The following is a 26834-nucleotide window of genomic DNA, read 5'->3' on the forward strand; positions in this document are numbered from 1 at the left end:
CGATGTTTTTGTTTGGGTTTTTTTTTTTTTTTTTTTTTTTTTTGGGGGTGGGGGGGGTTAACTTTTTGGCGCCCAGGGACATTTTTTTTCACCTTTTAAGGTGATGTGGTTTTTTTTTTTTCCACGCGGCTCGCAGGCGGTTGGTTCGGCTCGGCGCTCTGAAGTCTTCCGGCCCCGCCCCCGCCCCTTCTCCTTATCATCCGCCTCCCCCGGTGAGCTGGCCACATTCTCCGCTCACTTTTCACCGCACTCGGAAGATTCCATCTGACGCTGAAGCAGCGCTTACAAACCCCGGGACAACATGGTAAGGAGCAGTCGGGGGACAACGCCGTGGGTCGACGTGGATGCAGCGGTGCTGGGTGCTGGGTGCGGTGCGCGGCGGCTCCGGGGCCCCGGGGCCCCGGGGCCCGGGGGTTCGCCGCTCCGGAGGACCGTTGCTCCGCTCCGCGGCGCGGTGGGCAGCGTGACGCGCGCTAGAATCGGTCCGGGTATTTCGGCTTGCCCCTTCGGACCGCAGTTCGGTGATTCGCCACCTTCTAAAAAAAAAAAAAAGACATCAGCGATTACATGAAGCAACAGCTCCACTCGTAGACATTAGTTTAGGAGTTATTCGAGTTTCGACGAAATTATCTGTGCGTGGTCCCAACTGGACCGGGCCGGGTCTTCCCCCTGGCCGTGTGGCCCGGGCCGGCCATCTTTGCCGAGTGGAGGTCCTGCGGCAGTGACCAGACCCTCGCAATCCGACGAGGCGAGCCGGGCGTGTCATCCCCGGGAAGAGGAAGGACGCCGTGGCCTCGGTATCGAGCTGCTTTGAGTCAGGAAGTCGCTGTTAGGGCGCTGTTAGTCGGTGTCGTCTGGGTGTGGGGGACGGTGACGGTGCAGCCTGGGTGGAGGCCCGCTGGTTACCGGTTCAACCTGTCAGGTTATTCACAATGCGACTAAAAACAGCTGAGTCACGATTCATCCATCCATTCAGTCACCCTGAGTCACTCCACATTACTGTCAGCATCATTTACTCTGCTGCAATTCAACACACGGTGTGTGTGTGTGTGTGTGTGTGTGTGTGTGTGTGTTTAAAAATCCACACCTATCTAAATGCTTTTGATTCACACCACCACGGTTTGATTCAGCTGCACATCATTCTGCCACGTCATGTGTCTCATCAATCTTTTCCAACTGAAAGCATTTATTTATCAATTTTGGAATTAAAATTGATTTCACTCCAGAACGGCATCTTTATGATCCGGAAATGAAGAAAACTAAAATGAAACACATCAGCAGCATTTTGTTTATCTGATTTCAATCATTGCTGGCAATAACTTCAAGTACATTGTTTAATTTCAAAAGTTCACATTTTGTTGTAAATTAACCCACTGACTCTATGTAAAATTATCAGCTGCTTCAGTGAAACATGTTGACAATTATTCCCACAAGCCTATTTTAAAATCAGGGCTGAGTAAGATATTTTAGTTTCTTGAATGAAGCAGGAAAATGATGAGTTTTCTTTTGCGCTTGGGTTTAAATGCATCATTAGGAATGAAATTGTGAGTCCAAGTCAGTGGAATTCCCAAATGTCATTTAATCTTGAATCACATGGGAACACGGCAGGCTGAATTGCAGCGTTAAAATATAGTTCTGGATCGTTCTCTGACTCTGAAGACGCCTTGCCTGACTTGGTGAGGGCGCCATCACCAATTCAGGTTGCATGTTGTTTCAAGGCTGACTCGTCTCTAAAAACCTGTTTGGTCGCTTTGCTGTTCATCCGAGAGGAACGGCCTGCACAAAACCTGTAATATGTGACAGAAACTCAAGGTCGGATGAAGAACTGATTTGAGGACAGAAACGTGACATGAACCGACTCGGTTTATCTTAGCTTTTAATGCTAACGGAAAGTTCCCTTGCCACAAGCATTTTGTTCTAACATTTTGTTTTAACATGACTCTACCTGCATGCCACTCCCCACGGCTGTTTGGAATGCTCACTGAAGGCTTCATTGCCACACTCATTTATTTTAACACCCCCCCCCCCAAAAAAAACATGATGCTACCTGTATGTTGCTCCTCACGACTGGTTCATGTTCTAACTGAACCAGTTACACGTGTCTCTGGAATTTTTCTTGTTAATCTTACATAATCTCGTCGCTCACGTTGCCACTCATTTCATATAACGTGATAGCTACACCCTTTGTCAGAACTTGTTTTGAACAAGCTGAATGCTAACAGAGCATTTTACCTGTTTGCACATGTGTCTGGGAGATTGGGTGTGGTGAGCACACGCTTGTATCGCTAAACCTACTTTTTGAACATTGTAAAATGTATATGGATGATAATGTTAAACTATATTATCTGTGTATTGTTAAGCCTTTTGACTGTGTATTAAACTTTGCTGGATCCGTCCACATCTGTCCGTATCCCGTCAAACTTTGGGGAGTGGTTGTGTGGTTTATTGCAAAATGCGAATTTCTTGTGTTATCCTCAAATAGATCAAATGTTGATCAACTACTGGCAAAAATATAAAAGGTTTTAAACTGGTTTGGCTCCTTGACAGGTGACTGCAGAAAACGGATTCCCGAGGCATTAATCAAGCTGCGACATTTGCCCTCGGAGAGCGAATGCCTTTCTTATCATATCTATTAGCTAATCTTATTTTAACGAACTGGATTATCAGTCCATTCAGTGAAACATTTAGTTTCTCCAGGTGTCAAACTTTATCAGGACGCTAATTGCACTTGCAGAATAATTTAGTTTGTCGGTGTCGTGACACAGGGGGCGGGAATGAGTCCATATTTTCTCATGTTAAGTGGCAACTGACCCTTTGATCTCTTGAGCCCTGTTAACGGAGTCTGTTTTGGTGGTCCACAGGCATCAGGTGTTACAGTAGACGACAAAGTGATCCACTTGTACAATGACATGAAGCAGGGGAAGTTTACTGAAACTGCGGATGGGAAAAAGATCAGAAAGAAGGCCGTGCTGTTACGTATCGATGGCGAAAAGGTCGTTGTTGATCCAAACAAGGAAATCTTGTCAGTCGACGGTGACGAGGAGCACGAAGACCCCTTGAAGCGCCTCGTCGACCTATTACCAGAGAAAGGCTGCAGATATGCCTTTTACGACGCCGCATACGAGACCGAGGATACCAAAAAGTGCAAGGCCATCATCTTCATCATGTGGTACAGTATTAATGCAACTGCAGCCCCCCCCTTTTTTTTTTTTTCTTTTTAAACACTTATCCATACTAGGGCTGCACGATTTTGACAAAAAACCTAATTGCGATTTTTCTGACCAATAATGCGATTGCGATTCGATTTGCGATTTTCACATTTTATTCTTTAAAATGCAGAAAACGGCTAAAATTATGGTGTAAAAAAATCCTGTTACTTTTACATGGTCTTGCTCAAGTTGACACATAAAATAACAATGTAAACTAAATTGACAAAGCTTCAGGCAGCGGCAGCCGAGACACCACCATGTGTGTCTGTATCACATTTGAAAAAAAAAAAGAAAAGAGTGCGTTGTTTTAATGAAATGACAAAATATTTAAAACCCAATGCTGTCCAAATTGTAATTCAATGCTGGTCTTGCTTGCATAGTTCATAGAAAATTACTTAAACAGTTTTCAACGTGAAATAAATGGAAATTAAAAATCAGAACCGCAAATAGGCACCACTGTGAAACCAACTTCAACTCACAAAAAAAAAAAAAAGAAAACTGTTCAGCCTCTAAAGATAAGGGTAAAACAATTATCCTTATTGCTGTAATATTCTTAGATCACAATCAGTTTAGTAATCCTACCCTGGGTCATCTTCCCTCACATTCTTGGGCTGCAGCTTCATGCTTTCATGGAGAAAGACGAGCGCTTCCACATGCGCTGGATGAAGGCTGGAGCTGTCAGGTGATTGGGTGAGAGAGAATAACCAACGACTTGTAGACGTTTCTGTTAATACCCTATTTGTGTAGTGATGTTGATTCAAATTAGACGTGTTTCCTCTGGATCTGGCTGCTGCACAGTGACACAATCTACATCTGGCTTTTGTTCCACGTCGTTTTTTTTTTTCAAAACCAAAGTAAGTCCAAACAACTGAACTACAATTCTTTTTTAATACCAGCTGCTCCGCCCCCTCTTCTGTTGTCATCTCAGCCATTTTCACACCGTGAATGAGTTGCACTGAAAACTTTTTGCTCCCCACTGCACCGCAAAGCACACACGCGGGGTTTGTTGTTAGCAACCTGACGCTAGTTAGCTGCAGCAGTGCAGTGCAGACATACTTGCTTTCTGTTGTCATTTCTGATTGGCTGGTGGCCCGGAACGCGAGGCTCGAACGTTTTGATTGGCGGATAGGTCTGTCACTCAAATGCCTCAAAAAACCTCAGCCCTGTGCGGTTCGGTTACCGCAGTAGTTAAAACCTCAATTTCGATGAGGTGTCGGTTAATCGTGCAGCCCTAATCCATACACTTGTTCTTGTTAATTGTCTGATTTACTTTCACTCTAAATCCCTTCGGTGCCAAGATTTTGATCTTTAAAAAACAATAACCCCTCTCAGAACTTCGCGTGGCACTGAACATGCCATCTCTTGTTCTTGGTTGCTCCTACTGCATGGTGCACTGACATACCTGCAGTCCTGGAAAACTCATTATTCGTCATCAGGAAGGTGAGACTGTACTGTCTCCCATTTCCAGCTCGCGATCTACTTCATTGGCCGGGGGGGAAATCCAAAATGGTGCCTTCCTGTAAACAAACTGCTAATTTGACTTTGTTTACCTGGAGATGCTGTGACCCAGTCTGAGCTCATCACCACAAGATCTGCGTCCACTTGTATTCTTGGAGATTTGAGTCCGTTTGTCTTGATTACATGGTGCAGGGATACTTAATGAATAACCTCCTGAGTGCTGCATTATCAGTTGTAATCATGTTGGCTTGAACCAACAAAACTGAACAAGTTTCAATGAGGTGGAAATATCCGGTCCGACCGGCTTCACGCGTTTCTCTCACCTGACTTCTCGTGCTTGCCCTTGAGGCTCCGCCCCTCCCTTTGATTCACACTCTCCAACTGTTCCCCACTGCTTCCTGTTTTACACACCTTTGTTTTATTTTTTCTCAGGGCTCCAGATAGCTGTGAAGTCAAAGAGAAAATGCTGTATGCGAGCTCCAAAGAAGGCGTCAAAAAGAAGTTTGAAGGTGAGCTGGCACATCATTGCAGAACCTGTTAGAACCACAGAAGGCACTTAAAGGTGCTGTAGGCAGGATTTTGCTAGTCAAAGCTAATTTTTCTGTGTTTTCTTTGGATTAAATGTTAGAGGGCGAATCCCAATTCTCTGCCTAATCCTCAATCTTACTCCTCATTCCTCAAAATGCGCGCTCCCGTGAAGTTAAGTGCTGTCCCATTCCTTAACAAGTTGAGGAAAGTAGCGAGACTAAGGAGCGTTATCTCCCTTAAAGCTCGTGTCCGGAGTTTTGAAAGAGAGAGGTTTTTTTTAATCCAACGTCTCAGGTTCCGCCCTCCCTCTGCTTTCATGAGCGACCAAGCCACGCCCCTTTAATTGTGCACGTGTATTATCTGTCGGGTGAAATTGAGAGCCTCCGAGTCCTACAGCATCCTACAAGTTTAGCTGTTTACGGTGGATGTTCAGCAGACCATGGATATATCCGAGGTGAGCGGGCCGGCTGCTGCGGAGCTAACTCACCTCTGCCTGGGCGAGCGGCCGTGCTCTCTGGCTGCGTGCACACTTTGATTGATGGCACGAGAATGCGGAAGCTCGAAGTCTATTGGCTGACGCTGACCAGCGCTTTTTCGGATAACATGGGGGTCTATGAGACGAAGGCAGGGCTCATAAATACATTTTTATATTGCTTTATGCTAATATTATATTATAGTATCGAACCAGACTGACACATTTAAGCTCTGTTGAAAAATGATACATACGTTGGAAACGAACGGATACTCCGGACACGAGCTTTAATTTTGAGATTCTACGAGACCTACCTTGGAGTTAAGGATAATCCAGAATGCTTGTTAAATAGTTTGTTTTGCTGTTATTTTATTAATAAAAAATCTTGTATATTACTTTGGGAGTAATTGTATTAAGTTTCTATCACAGATAATATTTACAAAGGCTGTCAGAAAGAAATCAAGAAAATTCATTTGAATGCATTTATTAACAAGGTCACACATGCAAAATGTTAAACATTTCTAATGCAGGGCACATTACTTACAGTTATAAAGGGAGTTGTTATGGATCATTGACCTAAATTATTACAAAATTATTGCGGAGAGAGAAAAAAAAAACAAAACAGCGCCCCACGCGTGGGCGCTCTCTCTCTCCGTCGGACGGTCCAAAGAAGCGTTGCGCAAGCCCCGAGCACCCTCCCGACGGTCCGAAACCCCCCCCAAACTTTTTTCCTGCAGGAAACACTGCACTTCCAGCTTTCTTCTACCCTCTTGCGCAGTGCTGCCCCCTGTGGTCCAAGGATGTAACTGTCTTTAAGGGTTGTCCCATTTCCAAGTGACTTTACATTCCTTAACACTTGTTTTGAGGAGACACTTAATTTGAGATTGAGGATCAAGGTTGAGGAGTGAGGATTAAGCAGAGAATTGGGATTGGGCCAGAGTATCCATTGATAATCCTTTAGGAGTGTAGCATAATTGCACTACCGCAAGTGCGCAGCGTTTCCATCTGTCTCTGTTCTGAGCTGAAAAGAAATCTCGACAGCTTCAGGTATCTTTGACCAATCAGAGGAGCCCAAGAGGCTCTAACCATGATTGGTCGAGGGGCGTTCGTCGCGCGTTCTTGTGGGAGGGGCTTAACTTGCGTGAGGGCGTGATGTCAGAGAGAACAGGACAGGATTGGCTGTGTTGGGTTTCAAATTGCCATCTTAGATGGGTCAAATCACCATCTTGCTTAGGTAACCCGAAGCAAGATGGCGGAGATGCAGAATCCTGCCTTCAGCACCTTTAACAGTACAGTCACAACATGTGGAACCGGTTCAGGAACTGTTGAGGGTCAGTGGGACAGAAAGATGAATATATTCGAATCAGAATAATCGGTGTTCAAATGGTGTTTTGCAAAATTAGAATCAGAACTTTCTTGGAACCAGAATCTCATTCACAATTGAGTATATTTGTTACATCTTGATTGAAACCAGTGGATTTCTCCACTGAACCCTCGGTTTAACAGAATCAGCACAAGAGCTCACATTTCTTTTTCTTTTTTCTTTTTTTTTTAATTTTCTATACTTTAAGTATAGAAGTATAAAGTTCTCATTTCAGTCAAATCGGAATTATTTAGCAGTCATCACAGGGTGAGAGTTGCCACTGGTCGCAGTAGACTGTGGATATCGGAGTCCTGCAGTTACTAAACAAAAGCTACAGGACTGTCCTGTATGTATGTCTAAATTTACCAAAACATCACAAGACAGTTAAAACATCTATACAACTATGCAACTAAATCAGTAAAGTAAAAAAAATACAATGCGATGCAAACAGCAGAGAATGCTATCAAGGTTTTGAATGCTTCCCCTCCTTGATGAACTTGTTTTTTTTATTATTTTAATATCTTCACTAAGTTCTGGCTGTGGCCTCAGGCGATTCAAATCAGAGGTGTGGCTGAATTTTGGTATTCAGAAAATGGTGAGAAAATCCAACAAGACCTAAACAAGCTGGAAATACTGCAATTGGTCTTTGATTGCTTCTTGAAAAGATTTTCTCCATAGTTTGTCGGATTTGTTTCTAAATCCAGTAAAATTATTTAATTTTGGTTGACAGAAAATTCATTTCAAGTCATTCTTTTACAAAGAAACGTAAATGTGCCTTATGGTCAGTTACTGCACCTACCTTAAGAATAAATAGGAAAAAGTTACATTTGCTACAGCATAGAAAATCACAAAATGCATTATTGGATTCAACAAATAACAGAGTTAAGTCAATTTGTCTAGAAATTATTTTTGGGGAAAAAAACCTATCGTGGTCATATGTTGAGACTTGCGTCCGATCCTGCCCTCTGTGAACTGTTGCATCCTGAGTGTCTACCTTGAATTATATCCACGTAACTGTGGGATAAATTATCTATTTTATTAGAACACACCCCCCCCTCCCCACCCTCTGACGAAACCACTCACTCACCAACTTTCCAGCCAGTGTTTTGTCTGAGCAACCTTTCTTTCTCAGTACAACCAATGTTGGAACCATCCTGAGACACTGAGTAGAGCTGTGTTTTTCGTTTGCAGGAATCAGACAAGTTTGGCAGGTGAACGGAAAGGAGGACCTCGATTGCAGCTCGGTGGCGGACAAGCTGCGCGGACATGGATCATGTTTGAAAACCCTGGAGGGCAGAAAGCTGTGATGTCACGGCGGCGAGCAGAGCCCAGCCAACCGCCGTGCCATTCAGACCGACGCATCCCCCCCCATCCCCCACTTGTTCTGTCAGCCCCCCTCCCCTCCCCATAGCCCATTCTTTTTTTTTTCTGTTCTGCTTTGTTAAATACAGGGATCTCATTAATATAACGCTATGCAAACCCTAACCCAGTCTGTTACCACATGACTTTAGGGTCATCTCTCTTTCTGAATTTTGGCAAAAAAAAAAGTCAGTGTGACAAAAGCAGCCCCCCCCCTCCCCATGAGGGAGGAGACCATTGGTGTGAAGCTCCGCCTCCCACCACCCACGGGTCAGTTCCACCGAGCTTTTTTCCACGTGACTTTTATTGTTGTAAGCTGTTTTCGACTATGCATCCGCAGCGCAGCGCTTTGTGTTCTCACACTACATTCTGCCTGCCCGCCCTCACTCTGCCCGTTTTGTCGTCGCCTTACTTCCATTTTGAATGTAACCGAGTTGGGGTGCATTTCTTATTTTTGGAAAGAAACATTACAGGACGCAGATTTCACCCCGGCGTTGAGAAGGCCCCACAACAACAACGACAAACGAACGGACAGAAAGATGACATCTGGAGCCTTAAAGCAGAATTTTGTTTTCTGAGATCACAGGAAACCACTTTGGGAGTGATGATGCTGAGAAAAGGTTTTGCTTAATGAGCTGATGATGTCACGTGATGTCACATCTTCTCTTGGCTGTCTGACCAATCGGCTGAGACCAGCTGATCGAAAACTCAAAACGCCTTCACTGCTGAGGCATGAAGTCTGCTTTTCAGTGTGTGAGAATAAAGCAAAAAACAGAATTTGATTTGATTCCACTTCACTGCGAAAGCAAGACAATGTGTGCACAATGATGGAAACATGGCTGCGTTAACTCCTCCCTGTTGTTTTCTGTCTCCCCCTACAGCCGAGTTTGTGTCTGACGTGGAGCTGATGTTCTCAAACTGTATTCAGTATAATCCCCGTCACACCAACGAGGCGCTTGGCAGGCTTGGCCTGCCAAGCCTCCTAAACGTAGGAGATGCTTCCTGTCCAAGAGCGCTGCCCCTTTTCGTGTTGGACTTGTGAGGACGCAAACACATTCCAGTAGAAACCAGCAGGATCAAGCTGAAAACCACAGCACACTTCGCTCAGGGAAATCAGAGCAGCTGCAAGCATAGCCCGAGACGGCCAAAACTCCCCTTTGTCGAGGAAATGCGATGTTTCCATTTACATTACATCCACAAATCCACGAGTCATTTTGTTTGAAACAGGAACGAGAAGTGATTTAATGACCTACAGAGCTGTTCAAAAACAGCTGGCAGATGTTTGTTTTCAGTGGAAAGTTCAGAAGTTAAGTCTTTCTCACTTTCAGACATCAAATTTCAATTTCATTCACACGAGAAAGTACTTTTGTTTGCGGTTATTAAATTTTGGGACTCTCAGGCTTCCGTCACTCATCAAACTGTGAACCATATAGGGCAGCTCCTTCCCTTTATGTGACCACGCCTCCTTATACTCAGGCCCCTCCCATTAGACACAGGCCCCACCCCCTGATGAAAGGCTTCTTTGATGAGGGTTGTCTGAATGAATATATCCAAAGAGAAAATGACCCCGGATCTTGAATTTCCAAATGTTAATCAAATTGAAAGGAGAAGTTGAGTGACCTAAAAAATCAGAGGCAATTTTTGAACAAAGGATGAAACATTCACACACAGCAGGAAGTGAGTCACTGAGAGTTTCTGTTCCCTTTATCTTTCACTGAAAAGTTGAACTAACCCTTTAAAAGCCCGAGCTGCTGCATGGCCTCACTGGATTTGTAGTAATTCTGTATTTTTTCAGTTTCCTGCTGTAGTTGGTTTTGCTGCGTTCTTCTGTTCTGATGACTGTGTGTGTGCGTTTGTGTGTGTGTTGTTGTTGAATGGAGGTTGACTGTAGACACAACACTGGAGCCCCCAACTACGGTGAGAGGGGTCCAGCTGCAGACCTCCACTCTCAGGACCCTTCCCTGCAGACAGCTCACCTCCACTCTCAGGACCGGAAGTTGATGCGAAGCCTTTCAAAATAAAAGCGAGAATATCGGAATCATGAATTTGTACTTCCCCATGAAAATACGGTTTATTTCTTGTGGTTTTATTTTTATGTTTGTAATGTAAATATGATTTAAAAGCAAGTAAACTAATAGTCTGGTTGCAGACTTCCACTCTCAGGACCCTTCTCCGCAGACAGCTTACCTCCACTCTTAGGACCGGAAGTTGATAGAAAATCTTTCAAGAGAAAAAAAAAGCGAGAATATCGGAATCGCCTATTTTTCATTCCCCACGAGATTACGGTTTATTTTTGGTGGTTTTAATTTTATGTATGTAATGTAAGTATGATTTAAAAAAGAATGTGCCAACACAGTCTGGTTGCAGACCTCCACTCTCAGGACCCTTCCCTGCAAACATCTCACCTCCACTCTCAGGACCGGAAGTTAATAGAAATATGAAAAGGCATGACTATGATCATGAGTACTGTCATGATCCCCTTAAAACAGTATCTGCGTTAGTTTACTGCAGATAGTATTTTGATGTAATTGACTATATGGACAGCTGTTAGACTGCATTACATACTTTTTGAAACAATACATCTGTGTAAATGAAAAAACTCTTCTACACTGAAACCTATTTGAGTTGTCTTTGCTTCAATAGCATTATTGTAAATGTACAGTTTCCTGCAGTGTTGCAGCTTTTAACATTGTTTTAATTCAACTAATTTCATATAGGCATATGTTTATACGTATATATATTTTGTATAGCGTTTACAATTCTTACACCTCATAATTCATCTAATAAGTCCTCCATATTGTTTGTGCTGTTCTTACCTTGTGTTGTTGGACCACATGGATTTGTCACTGGAGGATGTGAGGACTGATTAAGTTGTGTATTCAATTCACTGGATTACTGAATATCTAGTTGCATGATCTAGATTGCCTATAATCCCTGTTCAGGAGAAAACAGACACAAAACAAACTTCCAATTTGTTTTATTTTTCTTTGCGCTCGCAGTATGCTATGTACCCTCCTTTGTCCATGATCTCTTCACAAAAGACACACATATCTCAAATGTTGTATAACAAAAACTTAAAAAGCTCCAGAATCACTTCTCTTTCCTCTTCACCAAAATCCAGGGTGGCGTGAAAGAGGTTTTCCAGCTGTTGCACAGCCTCCTCAGTGCATGATGTGTCGTCCATGCTCAAACCGTCAGGCACCTCCACCCTGGCTGCTGACAGCTGTGGGTTCATCTCCACCCATTCTGCTGCTTTCTTGCAGTGCTCCACAACTCGGGCCACCACACTGGTCTAAAGAAAATTAGAAGCGTCAAGTTTTTGTCAAGACATGAAAGGTCAACTCACAAAATGTAACAACATGGAAGTGGAGGTCAGGCCCACCTCTTCTTCAGTTGTCTCCATCCCCTGCACAACTGGAGCAGCTGTTTGTTGACAACTTTTCTTCCTCTCTTCAGCCTTAAAAGGCTGTACTGCATTAAATAAAAGCATAGCTCACAAAATCAGTTAATGAATCATGTCCAGGGATGGGAAACCTGACATAACATTGACTAAAAACAACAAATAAATATTGAGACAAAAGGAAAGCAGACTGACCTCTGTCATGTCATCCAATTTTCCCTTCAGGCGAAAAACTGGTGGCACCTCACCTGCCAGAAGAGATTTCAACTTGAGTGTTAAATGAGCAAGCATCTTGCCATGGCTAAAACAGTAGGTAAAACAATTAAAATTACACGTGCTGCCCTGAAATTAGTCAATTCTGGCAATAAGTAAGAGAATGGGAAGACAACAGGACAGATGTCGACATTTCAATGCGCAAATCATCAATCATATCAGTTCAATCACATTATGACATCCTACCTTCCAAGATCAAAGTGTTCCATGAGCATGACACACCACCATTTTCAATGGTTCGCTTGTTTGCCTACAAAAAAAATTCAGACATATTATTCCATATAAATCAAACAATCAATTAGGTTACTTTTCTGAATAAGCAGGTGAACAGTGTGTACAAACACACTGAAAAATATAGTATGCTTACCTTTAAAGCGAACCCCGATAAAAATGTCTATTAGCTCTACAAATGTTGTCGCTGATGTCTACACTTAAAATACGCTGTAAGAAAAGTATAAACATAATGCATAAGTTATAAAATGCCACTCGTTTACAGGATTATTGCTTACATGGTGGCGGCCATGTTTTGGCCGTGCAATGCATTCTGGGAGTGATGACGTCAGGTAGTTGTCTGTTCACCGAGCAAAGCCACAAATTACTCACAAAGTACTTCTCTCGTCAGCTACAACTGAACAAAATTCCACATTGCGTCACTTTTGGATGTAATTTTGAAAACAAGGGAATTAAAAGAAGTGTGGTGAGCATCCACAGCTTTCCTAAGGAGAGAAAATTAAGAAAAGAGTGGGAAGATGCCTGTGGGAGAGTTCAGCTCCCCATACCTGTGCTCAGAAATCACTTTAACTGCATAAAATAATAATATTCTAACATTAATTCACAGAACAACTGTTACTAATTTCAGATTGTTTAATACAATTAAAGGTTAAAAAATAAGTCATTTAAAAGAGCCGCAGATCTGCTGATGCAGTGAATCAAACCCGCCTCTGACAGAAAGTTGTTGCATCTGAGATTATTGATGAAGAGAGTAAGCAAAGGGCGAATCAAACATGTCTAAAAGACAGTTAAATTTACTGTCATTTTTTAAAAAGAAGGAAGGGGAACGCGATGATGACTCAAAACGAGTCCGAATAACACCAGCAAGTGACGCTCAGCTCAAACAGGGAGGAGGAGGAGAATCCGGACATGGCCGTGATGTGGAGTGTTCTGGACTGTTAAATATGGTAAGAACACTGTCTGTTATTAGGCCGCCGTGCCAGATTTTAAATGATAACAGAAGATTTGTGTGTGCTCTCCCGGCCGTGTGCCTGGCCACTCTCCGGTATGTTATATATTTGCTCCGCAAACCGAAGTATGACCGCACCTACCCCCCCCCACCCCCCCCCCCCCCCGCACCGCTAAATAACGTATCGCTTGCCGAGTTTACTGCGGTCAAGCCAGCCGGTGCTCTGACAAACAGTCAAGTGAGCCGACACATTATATTAGCGGTGCGCACATATTTTACGCATTACGGTAAAAGCGAAACCGAGAGGACTGCAAAACAAACGTTGATCACAACCTTATTCATAATTAATATCATTAAAAGAAGACGCATTAATAATGTTGACAAAACTAAACTGAACAACAAAGTAAAAAAAAAAAAAAAAAAATATATATATATATATATATATTGCAATATTTAAAGCAAAAACAAAGAGGTGTGTCTAAAAGAGACACTACAGTAATGTGATTCACAATTCTAAAATGTTAAAAGCTAAAAGAAAGAGGTGTGTCTGAACCAAACTGTAGTACATTATGTACATTGCACATTACATTATCTGCGGCATTTTTTTTTTCTTTTTTTTAAAGCTATAGTGCGTAACTTTTAAATGTCTATGAACGTCTGTTTTAGCCAAGCCACTACCAGTGGAGATGACAAAATGCAGATTAAGCCGATCGGCTCCTCTAACATGTCGCGGGATTTTTCAATATATGTATTTCTTGCTTTGCGTGTCGACCGGCGACATTCCCGCGCTGGCGAGCAGGAAATGACGCATTTTACGTCACAACAAGAAGGGAGGGGGAGGACGCGCAGAGCGTCTCATAGCAGGTGCGTTCGACATGAGAAAGCCAGAGGCAGACCTTTAAGACTTTTGAGCCGCCCCGCCCAGATGTGGCCCGGCGTCACTGATACGTAGGACCTACGTAGGGCATCGAAAACTCGCGAGACCCAAACGAGATCGGTCACAGAGGTAGCCGCGTGAGCTGCTCGAGAGCAACTCACGGCGGGTACCTGGCCCACCTCTCTGTTTCATCCAGGCAGGGGATTGGACCCGAGCCCACTCGTCATCAGTTTGATGACAACGCGCTTTATTTGCATAAATAAACACCCAGTCCCGGCTCCAGCGCAGTGTAGAGGGGGGAGGGGGGGCAGCGGCGGCGGCGGCGGCGGCTACAAAGGGGGGGGGGGGGGGGGGGGGCAGCGGCGGCGAAAAATAACCAGCCCTCACCTTTAGTAGAGCTGGAGTCTCCACTTTTTTTTTTTTTTTTTTTTTTTTTTTGAATTTTGAATAGCGCAACACTTCATATTGATTTGATCAAGCCAGTGGAGTTTGCTGTTGTTTTTTAAGCACAAAATAGACTGAAAACTTTATTTATTAATTTTTTGGACTGAGGGGGCGAGGCAGTCTGCCCCCCTTGATGCCTGGTTGCACTTGCAGCAGCAGGCACGCTTCACATGACAGAAGCCAAAACGTAACTTAAAATTATTTTGTTTTTTTAAAATTGTATTCATTTCAGTTAACTGAATATGAATTAACACAATGTGACACACAAAAGAAATTATGAATTCTTTTGTTTTTAATAAGAAAAACAAAATTACCCCTCTGACAGCCAGGGGGGGCAAGGAGGCACAGGCGGGGGGGGGGGGGGGGGGGCATTGCCACCCTGGACGACGGCCTGTAAACACCCCCACAGTGGAGTCATGAGAAACACCAACATGGAGAACATAGGGTTGTCCGACTTGGAGGCAGACTTATAACTCCGCCCCACGGCTGCGCCGTCTGCTTCGTCCAGCTCTGTCTGCCTCTGGCTTTGCCATCGTGAACGCACCTAGCAACAGGCTCAGCTCAGGCAGAATGAGGAAGCGGCATGGCGGATAATCCAAAGAAAAGGCCGAGAAAGAGTCCTGGAGTGGATCCTACCACCAGAAAAAAAGCCTGGATGGTTGGGAGAAGGAAAGTGACTGACGGAGAAGGCAAACTTGTCAGGTACAAATTAGCAGGCACCTTGTCTCCCGTTTGTAATAAGCTATTTGCGTTTCTGTGGCAAAAAAAAAAAAAAAAAAAAAAAAAAACAATAATTACCTCTTCGGAAGAGTCCGTCTTTTTTTCACCAGCTGTCCTTGTTCACACACAATAAAAACCGTTTCCAACGGTGATTGGCGCTGTGGAAACGCGAATCACTGTGGCAGATTGGGGGGAGAGGGAGAGGGGGGGGGGGGGGGGGGGGGGGAACACCGGGGTGTACGTCATGTGGAAGCGCCGGCTTTATTGTTGTAAGAACGCAGAATTCCGCTAGAGGGCGACCGAAGTTACGCACTACAGCTTTAATGTTTTAATGGGGCTGTTTAGGCCACAAGGGCCCATAGAGAATTGCTTCGCCCCCCCTGGGCTGGGACCCCTGCTCCGCCCCTGTCTGCAGTCCAAGCGTTTCTTTCATGAGAAATACAATAAATATAGGAATTCAACAGTTTGAGAAATAAAAATGTTAGAAAATTACAGAAGAGTAAAAATGTTTTATCTGAGAACATTCCCAGTCATGCATCAAACTGCTAGTTAAAGTAAAAAAGTCGGTAAACAATTACATAATGCAATTTACCTTGAAAACACATGAATCAAAACAAGTCAAATGCTACTCGTTTTCATCTTTTTTGTAAATAATTCAATTTATTCCAGAAAACTGATAAACATCTGTTCCTTCCAAAACCTGTTGAAGCTATTTTAAAGTTTTAAATTATTATAAAATTTGTTTCAAAGTATTACTTTTTTCTTACAAATGTTTACTTATTATTTGGAGGGGTTTTTTTCTGGGGGGGTGGCGGCGCTTTTTTTAAGTCTCTCATTATTTATTGCGTTTACAAGTTTTGTTTAAAGCGTCAAGGTGACTGTTTCTCCCAAATGTGATTACCGTTCTCCTGTTAGATGTTTTTTCTAAAACAAATGTATTCATTTGTATGCCTACTAAAAATAATATGCCATCATCAATTTGAACATTTGACCAGATATTGGACAGACGTTCCTCTTTCGTTAGTAATCTGTTATCCAACCGATGTTTTTGTTTGGGTTTTTTTTTTTTGGGGGGGGGGGGGAGGTTAACTTTTTGGCGCCCAGGGACATTTTTTTTACCTTTTAAGGTGATGTGGTTTTTTTTCCGCGCGGCTCGCAGGCGGTTGGTTCGGCTCGGCGCTCTGAAGTCTTCCGGCCCAGCCCCCGCCCCTTCTCTTTATCATCCGCCTCCCCCGGTGAAATGGCCATATTCTCCGCTCCCTGTTCACCCGACTTGGAAGACTCCATCTGACGCTGAAGCAGCGCTTACAAACCCCGGGACATCATGGTAAGGAGCAGTCGGGGGACGACGCCGTGGGTCGACGTGAATACAGCGGTGCTGGGTGCGGCGCGCGGCGGCTCCCCCGGGGCCCGGGGGTTCGCCGCTCCGGAGGACCGTTGCTCCGCTCCGCGGCGCGGTGGGCAGCGTGACGCGCGCTAGAATCGGTCCGGGTATTTCGGCTTGCCCCTTCGGACCGCAGTTCGGTGATTCGCCACCTTCAAAAAAAAAAAAAAAAATAGAAATCAGCGATTACATGAAGCAACAGCTCCACTCGTAGACATTAGTTTAGGAGTTATTCGAGTTTCGACGAAATTATCTGTGCGTGGTCCCAACTGGACCGGGCCGGGTCTTCCCCCTGGCCGTGTGGCCCGGGCCGGCCATCTTTGCCGAGTGGAGGTCCTGCGGCAGTGACCAGACCCTCGCAATCCGACGAGGCGAGCCGGGCGTGTCATCCCCGGGAAGAGGAAGGACGCCGTGGCCTCGGTATCGAGCTGCTTTGAGTCAGGAAGTCGCTGTTAGGGCGCTGTTAGTCGGTGTCGTCTGGGTGTGGGGGACGGTGACGGTGCAGCCTGGGTGGAGGCCCGCTGGTTAACGGTTCAACCTGTCAGGTTATTCACAATGCGACTAAAAACAGCTGAGTCACGATTCATCCATCCATTCAGTCACCCTGAGTCACTCCACATTACTGTCAGCATCATTTACTCTGCTGCAATTCAACACACGGTGTGTGTGTGTGTGTGTGTGTGTGTGTGTGTGTGTGTGTGTGTGTGTGTGTGTGTGTTAAAAAATCCACACCTATCTAAATGCTTTTGATTCACACCACCACGGTTTGATTCAGCTGCACATCATTCTGCCACGTCATGTGTCTCATCAATCTTTTCCAACTGAAAGCATTTATTTATCAATTTTGGAATTAAAATTGATTTCACTCCAGAACGGCATCTTTATGATCCGGAAATGAAGGAAAACTAAAATGAAACACATCAGCAGCATTTTGTTTATCTGATTTCAATCATTGCTGGCAATAACTTCAAGTACATTGTTTATTTCAAAAGTTCACATTTTGTTGTAAATTAACCCACTGACTCTATGTAAAATTATCAGCTGCTTCAGTGAAACATGTTGACAATTATTCCCACAAGCCTATTTTAAAATCAGGGCTGAGTAAGAGATTTTAGTTTCTTGAATGACGCAGGAGAATGTTGAGTTTTCTTTTGTGCTCAGGTTTAAATGCATCATTAGGAATGAAATTGTGAGTCTGAGTCGGTGGAATTCCCAAATGTCATTTAATCTTGAATCACATGGGAACACAGCAGGCTGAATTGCAGCGTTAAAATATAGTTCTGGATCATTCTCCGACTCTGAAGACGCCTTGCCTGACTTGGTGAGGGCGCCATCACCAATTCAGGTTGCATGTTGTTTCAAGGCTGACTCGTCTCTAAAAACCTGTTTGGTCGCTTTGCTGTTCATCCGAGAGGAACGGCCTGCACAAAACCTGTAATATGTGACAGAAACTCCAGGTCGGATGAAGAACTGATTTGAGGACAGAAACGTGACATGAACCGACTCGGTTTATCTTAGCTTTTAATGCTAACTGAAAGTTCCCTTGCCACAAGCATTTTGTTCTAACATTTTGTTTTAACATGACTCTACCTGCATGCCACTCCCCACGGCTGTTTGGAATGCTCACTGAAGGCCCCCCCCCCCCAAACATGATGCTACCTGTATGTTGCTCCTCGCGACTGGTTCATGTTCTAACTGAACCAGTTACACGTGTCTCTGGAATTTTTCTTGTTAATCTTACATAATCTCGTCGCTCACGTTGCCACTCATTTCATATAACGCGATAGCTACACCCTTTGTCAGAACTTGTTTTGAACAAGCTGAATGCTAACAGAGCATTTTACCTGTTTGCACATGTGTCTGGGAGATTGGGTGTGGTGAGCACACGCTTGTATCGCTAAACCTACTTTTTGAACATTGTAAAATGTATATGGATGATAATGTTAAACTATATTATCTGTGTATTGTTAAGCCTTTTGACTGTGTATTAAACTTTGCTGGATCCGTCCACATCTGTCCGTATCCCGTCAAACTTTGGGGAGTGGTTGTGTGGTTTATTGCAAAATGCGAATTTCTTGTGTTATCCTCAAATAGATCAAATGTTGATCAACTACTGGCAAAAATATAAAAGGTTTTAAACTGGTTTGGCTCCTTGACAGGTGACTGCAGAAAACGGATTCCCGAGGCATTAATCAAGCTGCGACATTTGCCCTCGGGGAGCGAATGCCTTTCTTATCATATCTATTAGCTAATCTTATTTTAACGAACTGGATTATCAGTCCATTCAGTGAAACATTTAGTTTCTCCAGGTGTCAAACTTTATCAGGACGCTAATTGCACTTGCAGAATAATTTAGTTTGTCGGTGTCGTGACACAGGGGGCGGGAATGAGTCCATATTTTCTCATGTTAAGTGGCAACTGACCCTTTGATCTCTTGAGCCCTGTTAACGGAGTCTGTTTTGGTGGTCCACAGGCATCAGGTGTTAAAGTAGACGACAAAGTGATCCACTTGTACAATGACATGAGGCTGAAGAAGTTTACTGAAACTGCGGATGGGAAAAAGATCAGAAAGAAGGCCGTGCTGTTAGTATCAATGGCGACAAAGATCGTTACTTGAGCAGACAAGGAAATCTTGTCAGTCGACGATGACGAGGAGCACGAAGACCCCTTGAAGCGCTTCATCACCTGTTACCAGAGAACGGCTGCAGATATGCCCTTTACGACGCCGCATACGAGACCGAGGATACCAAAAAGTGCCAGGACCATCGTCTTCGTCATGTGGTACAGTATTAATGCAACTGCAAGCCCCCCTTTTTTTTTTTTTAAACACTTATCCATACTAGGGCTGCACGATTTTGATAAAAAACCTAATTGCGATTTTTCTGACCAATAATGCGATTGCGATTCGATTTGCGATTTTCACATTTTATTCTTTAAAATGCAGAAAAACGGCTAAAATTATGGTAAAAAAAAATTCCTGTTACTTTTACATGGTCTTGCGCAAGTTGACACATAAAATAACCTAATGTAAACTAAATTGACAAAGCTTCAGGCAGCGGCAGCCGAGACACCACCATGTGTGTCTGTATCACATTTGAAAAAAAAAAGAAAAGAGTGCGTTGTTTTAATGAAATGACAAAATATTTAAAACCCAATGCTGTCCAAATTGTAATTCAATGCTGGTCTTGCTTGCATAGTTCATAGAAAATTACTTAAACAGTTTTCAACGTGAAATAAATGGAAATTAAAAATCAGAACCGCAAATAGGCACCACTGTGAAACCAACTTCAACTCACAAAAAAAAAAAAAAAAAACTGTTCAGCCTCTAAAGATAAGGGTAAAAAAAATTATCCTTATTGCTGTAATATTCTTAGATCACAATCAGTTTAGTAATCCTACCCTGGGTCATCTTCCCTCACATTCTTGGGCTGCAGCTTCAGCTTCATGCTTTCATGGAGAAAGACGAGCGCTTCCACATGCGCTGGATGAAGGCTGGAGCTGTCAGGTGATTGGGTGAGAGAGAATAACCAACGACTTGTAGACGTTTCTGTTAATACCCTATTTGTGTAGTGATGTTGATTCAAATTAGACGTGTTTCCTCTGGATCTGGCTGCTGCACAGTGACACAATCTACATCTGGCTTTTGCTCCACGTCGTTTTTTTTTTCAAAACCAAAGTAAGTCCAAACAACTGAACTACAATTCTTTTTTAATACCAGCTGCTCCGCTCCCTCTTCTGTTGTCATCTCAGCCCTTTTCACACCGTGAATGAGTTGCACTGAAAACTTTTTGCTCCCCACTACACCGCAAAGCACACACGCGGGGTTTATTGTTAGCAACCTGACGCTAGTTAGCTGCAGCAGTGCAGTGCAGACATACTTGCTTTCTGTTGTCATTTCTGATTGGCTGGTGGCCCGGAACGCGAGACTCGAACGTTTTGATTGGCGGATAGGTCTGTCACTCAAATGCCTCAAAAAACCTCAGCCCTGTGCGGTTCGGTTACCGCAGTAGTTAAAACCTCAATTTCGATGAGGTGTCGGTTAATCGTGCAGCCCTAATCCATACACTTGTTCTTGTTAATTGTCTGATTTACTTTCACTCTAAATCCCTTCGGTGCCAAGATTTTGATCTTTAAAAAACAAAAACCCCTCTCAGAACTTCGCGTGGCACTGAACATGTCATCTCTTGTTCTTGGTTGCTCCTACTGCATGGTGCACTGACATACCTGCAGTCCTGGAAAACTCATTATTCGTCATCAGGAAGGTGAGACTGTACTGTCTCCCATTTCCAGCTCGCGATCTACTTCATTGGCCGGGGGGGAAATCCAAAATGGTGCCTTCCTGTAAACAAACTGCTAATTTGACTTTGTTACCTGGAGATGCTGTGACCCAGTCTGAGCTCATCACCACAAGATCTGCGTCCACTTGTATTCTTGGAGATTTGAGTCAGTTTGTCTTGATTACATGGTGCAGGGATACTTAATGAATAACCTCCTGAGTGCTGCATTATCAGTTGTAATCATGTTGGCTTGAACCAACAAAACTGAACAAGTTTCAATGAGGTGGAAATATCCCGTCCGACCGGCTTCACGCGTTTCTCTCACCTGACTTCTCGTGCTTGCCCTTGAGGCTCCGCCCCTCCCTTTGATTCACACTCTCAAACTGTTCCCCACTGCTTCCTGTTTTACACACCTTTGTTTTATTTTTTCTCAGGGCTCCAGATACCTGTGGAGTCAAAGAGAAAATGCTGTATGCGAGCTCCCAAGACGGCGTCAAAAAGAAGTTTGAAGGTGAGCTGGCACATCATTGCAGAACCTGTTAGAACCACAGAAGGCACTTAAAGGTGCTGTAGGCAGGATTTTGCTAGTCAAAGCTAATTTTTCTGTGTTTTCTTTGGATTAAATGTTAGAGGGCGAATCCCAATTCTCTGCCTAATCCTCAATCTTACTCCTCATTCCTCAAAATGCACGCTCCCGTGAAGTTAAGTGCTGTCCCATTCCTTAACAAGTTGAGGAAAGGAGCGAGACTAAGGAGCGTTATCTCCCTTAAAGCTCGTGTCCGGAGTTTTGAAAGAGAGAGGTTTTTTTTAATCCAACGTCTCAGGTTCCGCCCTCCCTCTGCTTTCATGAGCGACCAAGCCACGCCCCTTTAATTGTGCACGCGAATTATCTGTCGGGTGAAATTGAGAGCCTCCGAGTCCTACAGCATCCTACAAGTTTAGCTGTTTACGGTGGATGTTCAGCAGACCATGGATATATCCGAGGTGAGCGGGCCGGCTGCTGCGGAGCTAACTCACCTCTGCCTGGGCGAGCGGCCGTGCTCTCTGGCTGCGTGCACACTTTGATTGACGGCACGAGAATGCGGAAGCTCGAAGTCTATTGGCTGACGCTGACCGGCGCTTTTTCGGATAACATGGGGGTCTATGAGACGAAGGCAGGGCTCATAAATACATTTTTATATTGCTTTATGCTAATATTATATTATAGTATCGAACCAGACTGACACATTTAAGCTCTGTTGAAAAATGATACATAAGTTGGAAACGAACGGATACTCCGGACACGAGCTTTAATTTTGAGATTCTACGAGACCTACCTTGGAGTTAAGGATAATCCAGAATGCTTGTTAAATAGTTTGTTTTGCTGTTATTTTATTAATAAAAAATCTTGTATATTACTTTGGGAGTAATTGTATTAAGTTTCTATCACAGATAATATTTACAAAGGCTGTCAGAAAGAAATCAAGAAAATTCATTTGAATGCATTTATTAACAAGGTCACACATGCAAAATGTTAAACATTTCTAATGCAGGGCGCATTACTTACAGTTATAAAGGGAGTTGTTATGGATCATTGACCTAAATTATTACAAAATTATTGCGGAGAGAGAAAAAAAAAACAAAACAGCGCTCCACGCGTGTGCGCTCTCTCTCTCCGTCGGACGGTCCAAAGAAGCGTTGCGCAAGCCCCGAGCACCCTCCCGATGGTCCGAAACCCCCCCCAAACTTTTTTCCTGCAGGAAACACTGCACTTCCAGCTTTCTTCTACCCTCTTGCGCAGTGCTGCCCCCTGTGGTCCAAGGACGTAACTGTCTTTAAGGGTTGTCCCATTTCCAACAGGACTTACATTCCTTAACACTTGTTTTGAGGAGGCACTTAATTTGAGATTGAGGATCAAGGTTGAGGAGTGAGGATTAAGCAGAGAATTGGGATTGGGCCAGAGTATCCATTGATAATCCTTTAGGAGTGTAGCATAATTGCACTACCGCGAGTGCGCAGCGTTTCCATCTGTCTCTGTTCTGAGCTGAAAAGAAATCTCGACAGCTCCAGGTATCTTTGACCAATCAGAGGAGCCCAAGAGGCTCTAACCATGATTGGTCGAGGGGCGTTCGTCGCGCGTTCTTGTGGGAGGGGCTTAACTTGCGTGAGGGCGTGATGTCAGAGAGAACAGGACAGGATTGGCTGTGTTGGGTTTCAAATTGCCATCTTAGATGGGTCAAATCACCATCTTGCTTAGGTAACCCTAAGCAAGATGGCGGAGATGCAGAATCCTGCCTACAGCACCTTTAACAGTACAGTCACAACATGTGGAACCGGTTCAGGAACTGTTGAGGGTCAGTGGGACAGAAAGATGAATATGTTCGAATCAGAATAATCGGTGTTCAAATGGTGTTTTGTAGAATTAGAATCAGAACTTTCTTGGAACCAGAATCTCATTCACAATTGAGTATATTTGTTACATCTTGATTGAAACCAGTGGATTTCTCCACTGAACACTCGGTTTAACAGAATCAGCACTAGAGCTCACATTTCTTTTTCTTTTTTAATTTTCTATACTTTAAGTATAGAAGTATAAAGTTCTCATTTCAGTCAAATCGGAATTATTTAGCAGTCATCACAGGGTGAGAGTTGCCACTGGTCGCAGTAGACTGTGGATATCGGAGTCCTGCAGTTACTAAACAAAAGCTACAGGACTGTCCTGTATGTATGTCTAAATTTACCAAAACATCACAAGACAGTTAAAACATCTATACAACTATGCAACTAAATCAGTAAAGTAAAAAAAATACAATGCGATGCAAACAGCAGAGAATGCTATCAAGGTTTTGAATGCTTCCCCTCCTTGATGAACTTGTTTTTTTTATTATTTTAATATCTTCACTAAGTTCTGGCTGTGGCCTCAGGCAATTCAAATCAGAGGTGTGGCTGAATTTTGGTATTCAGAAAATGGTGAGAAAATCCAACAAGACCTAAACAAGCTGGAAATACTGCAATTGGTCTTTGATTGCTTCTTGAAAAGATTTTCTCCATAGTTTGTCGGATTTGTTTCTAAATCCAGTAAAATTATTTAATTTTGGTTGACAGAAAATTCATTTCAAGTCGTGCTTTTACAAAGAAACGTAAATGTGCCTTATGGTCAGTTACTGCACCTACCTTAAGAATAAATAGGAAAAAGTTACATTTGCTACAGCATAGAAAATCACAAAATGCATTATTGGATTCAACAAATAACAGAGTTAAGTCAATTTGTCTAGAAATTATTTTTGGGGAAAAAAAACCTATCGTGGTCATATGTTGAGACTTGTGTCCGATCCTGCCCTCTGTGAACTGTTGCATCCTGAGTGTCTACCTTGAATTATATCCACGTAACTGTGGGATAAATTATCTGTTTTATTAGAACACACCCCCCCCCCTCCCCACCCTCTGACGAAACCACTCACTCACCATCTTTCCAGCCAGTGTTTTGTCTGAGCAACCTTACTTTCTCAGTACAACCAATGTTGGAACCATCCTGAGAAACTGAGTAGAGCTGTGTTTTTCGTTTGCAGGAATCAGACAAGTTTGGCAGGTGAACGGAAGGGACGAACTCGATTGCAGTTCGGTGGCGGACAAGCTGCGCGGACATGGATCATGTTTGAAAACCCTGGAGGGCAGAAAGCTGTGATGTCACGGCGGCGAGCAGAGCCCAGCCAACCGCCGTGCCATTCAGACCGACGCATCCCCCCCCCATCCCCACTTGTTCTGTCAGCCCCCCTCCCCTCCCCATAGCCCATTCTTTTTTTTTCTGTTCTGCTTTGTTAAATACAGGGATCTCATTAATATACGCTATGCAAACCCTAACCCAGTCTGTTACCACATGACTTAGGGTCATCTCTCTTTCTGAATTTTGGCCAAAAAAAAGTCAGTGTGACAAAAGCAGCGCCCCCCCTCCCCATGAGGGAGGAGACCATTGGTGTGAAGCTCCGCCTCCCACCACCCACGGGTCATTCCACCGAGCTTTTTTTCCACGTGACTTTTATTGTTGTAAGCTGTTTTCGACTATGCATCCGCAGCGCAGCGCTTTGTGTTCTCACACTACATTCTGCCTGCCCGCCCTCACTCTGGCCGTTTTGGCGTCGCCTTACTTCCATTTTGAATGTAACCGAGTTGGGGTGCATTTCTTATTTTTGGAAAGAAACATTACAGGACGCAGATTTCACCCCGCGTTGAGACGGCCCCACAACAACAACGACAAAACGAACGGACAGAAAGAGGACATCTGGAGCCTTAAAGCAGAATTTTGTTTTCTGAGATCACAGGAAACCACTTTGGGAGTGATGATGCTTAGAAAAGGTTTTGCTTAATGAGCTGATGATGTCACGTGATGTCACATCTTCTCTTGGCTGTCTGACCAATCGGCTGAGACCAGCTGATCCAAAACTCAAAACGCCTTCACTGCTGAGGCACGAAGTCTGCTTTTCAGTGTGTGAGAATAAAGCAAAAAACAGAATTGATTTGATTCCACTTCACTGCGAAAGCGAGAGGATGTGTGCACAATGATGGAAACATGGCTGCGTTAACTCCTCCCTGTTGTTTTCTGTCTCCCCCTACAGCCGAGTTTGTGTCTGACGTGGAGCTGATGTTCTCAAACTGTATTCAGTATAATCCCCGTCACACCAACGAGGCGCTTGGCAGGCTTGGCCTATCAGAGCGCGACTCTGCCCCGCCCGCAAAACGCTCACGGCCCTGATTAAAATGCAGACGTCCTGAAACGTAGGAGATGCTTCCTGTCCAAGAGCGCTGCCCCTTTTCGTGTTGGACTTGTGAGGACGCAAACACATTCCAGTAGAAACCAGCAGGATCAAGCTGAAAACCACAGCACACTTCGCTCAGGGAAATCAGAGCAGCTGCAAGCATAGCCCGAGAGGGCCAAAACTCCACTTTGTCGAGGAAATGCGATGTTTCCATTTACATTACATCCACAAACCCACGAGTCATTTTGTTTGACACAGGAACGAGAAGTGATTTAATGACCTACAGAGCTGTTCAAAAACAGCTGGCAGATGTTTGTTTTCAGTGGAAAGTTCAGAAGTTAAGTCTTTCTCACTTTCAGACATCAAATTTCAATTTCATTCACACTAGAAAGTACTTTTGTTTGCGGTTATTAAATTTTGGGGACTCTCAGGCATCCGTCACTCATCAACTGTGAACCATATAGGGCAGCTCCTTCCCCTTCATGTGACCACGCCTCCTTATACTCAGGCCCCTCCCATTAGACACAGGCCCCACCCCCTGATGAAAGGCTTCTTTGATGAGGGTTGTCTGAATGAATATATCCAAAGAGAAAATGACCCCGGATCTTGAATTTCCAAATGTTGATCAAATTGAAAGGAGAAGTTGAGTGACCTAAAAAATCAGAGGCAATTTTGAACAAAGGATGAAACATTCACACACAGCAGGAAGTGAGTCACTGAGAGTTCTGTTCCCTTTATCTTTCACTGAAAAGTTGAACTAACCCTTTAAAAGCCCGAGCTGCTGCATGGCCTCACTGGATTTGTAGTAATTCTATATTTTTTTTCAGTTCCTGCTGTAGTTGGTTTTGCTGCGTTCTTCTGTTCTGATGACTGTGTGTGTGCGTTTGTGTGTGTTGTTGAATGGAGGTTGATGTCGACACAACACTGGAGCCCCCAACTACGGTGAGAGGGGTCCAGCTGCAGACCTCCACTCTCAGGACCCTTCCCTGCAGACAGCTCACCTCCACTCTCAGGACCGGAAGTTGATGCGAAGCCTTTCAAAATAAAAGCGAGAATATCGGAATCGTGTATTTGTACTTCCCCATGAAAATACGGTTTATTTCTTGTGGTTTTATTTTTTGTTTGTAATGTAAATATGATTTAAAAGCAAGTAAACT

General features: G+C 43.8%; 1 protein-coding gene, 1 long non-coding RNA gene, 2 other non-coding genes and 1 pseudogene across 5 annotated transcripts; 4 read left to right on the top strand and 1 right to left on the bottom strand.

Annotated features, from left to right (window-relative positions):
* Positions 1 to 200: 200 nt before the first annotated feature.
* On the top strand, positions 201 to 11472 carry LOC115406468 (cofilin-2-like). Its single transcript, XM_030116541.1, has 4 exons — positions 201 to 304; positions 2862 to 3169; positions 5100 to 5176; positions 8222 to 11472. The coding sequence occupies exons 1-4, from the start codon at positions 302 to 304 to the stop codon at positions 8335 to 8337; spliced, it is 504 nt and encodes a 167-aa protein (XP_029972401.1). The 5' UTR covers positions 201 to 301; the 3' UTR covers positions 8338 to 11472.
* On the top strand, positions 8986 to 9071 carry LOC115407352 (small nucleolar RNA SNORD53/SNORD92). Its single transcript, XR_003933624.1, has one exon. It is a non-coding gene; the product is annotated as a small nucleolar RNA SNORD53/SNORD92 (small nucleolar RNA).
* Positions 11350 to 17522, bottom strand: LOC115406472 (uncharacterized). 2 transcript variants are annotated; one of them, XR_003933535.1, is made up of 6 exons: positions 16403 to 17522; positions 12430 to 12503; positions 12249 to 12312; positions 11985 to 12037; positions 11772 to 11860; positions 11350 to 11681 (listed from the first exon to the last, which is right to left on the bottom strand). It is a non-coding gene; the product is annotated as an uncharacterized LOC115406472 (long non-coding RNA). The 2 variants fall into 2 exon arrangements; XR_003933534.1 differs by lacking the exon at positions 16403 to 17522 and adding an exon at positions 15362 to 15421.
* Positions 15225 to 24835, top strand: LOC115406469 (cofilin-2-like; annotated as a pseudogene).
* A 417-nt stretch (positions 24836 to 25252) lies between these two features.
* LOC115407351 (small nucleolar RNA SNORD53/SNORD92) lies at positions 25253 to 25338 on the top strand. The gene has a single exon (XR_003933623.1). It is a non-coding gene; the product is annotated as a small nucleolar RNA SNORD53/SNORD92 (small nucleolar RNA).
* Positions 25339 to 26834: the final 1496 nt, after the last annotated feature.

This window comes from Salarias fasciatus, chromosome 19 (genome assembly GCF_902148845.1).
Source record: "Salarias fasciatus chromosome 19, fSalaFa1.1, whole genome shotgun sequence".
NCBI lineage: Eukaryota > Metazoa > Chordata > Actinopteri > Blenniiformes > Blenniidae > Salarias > Salarias fasciatus.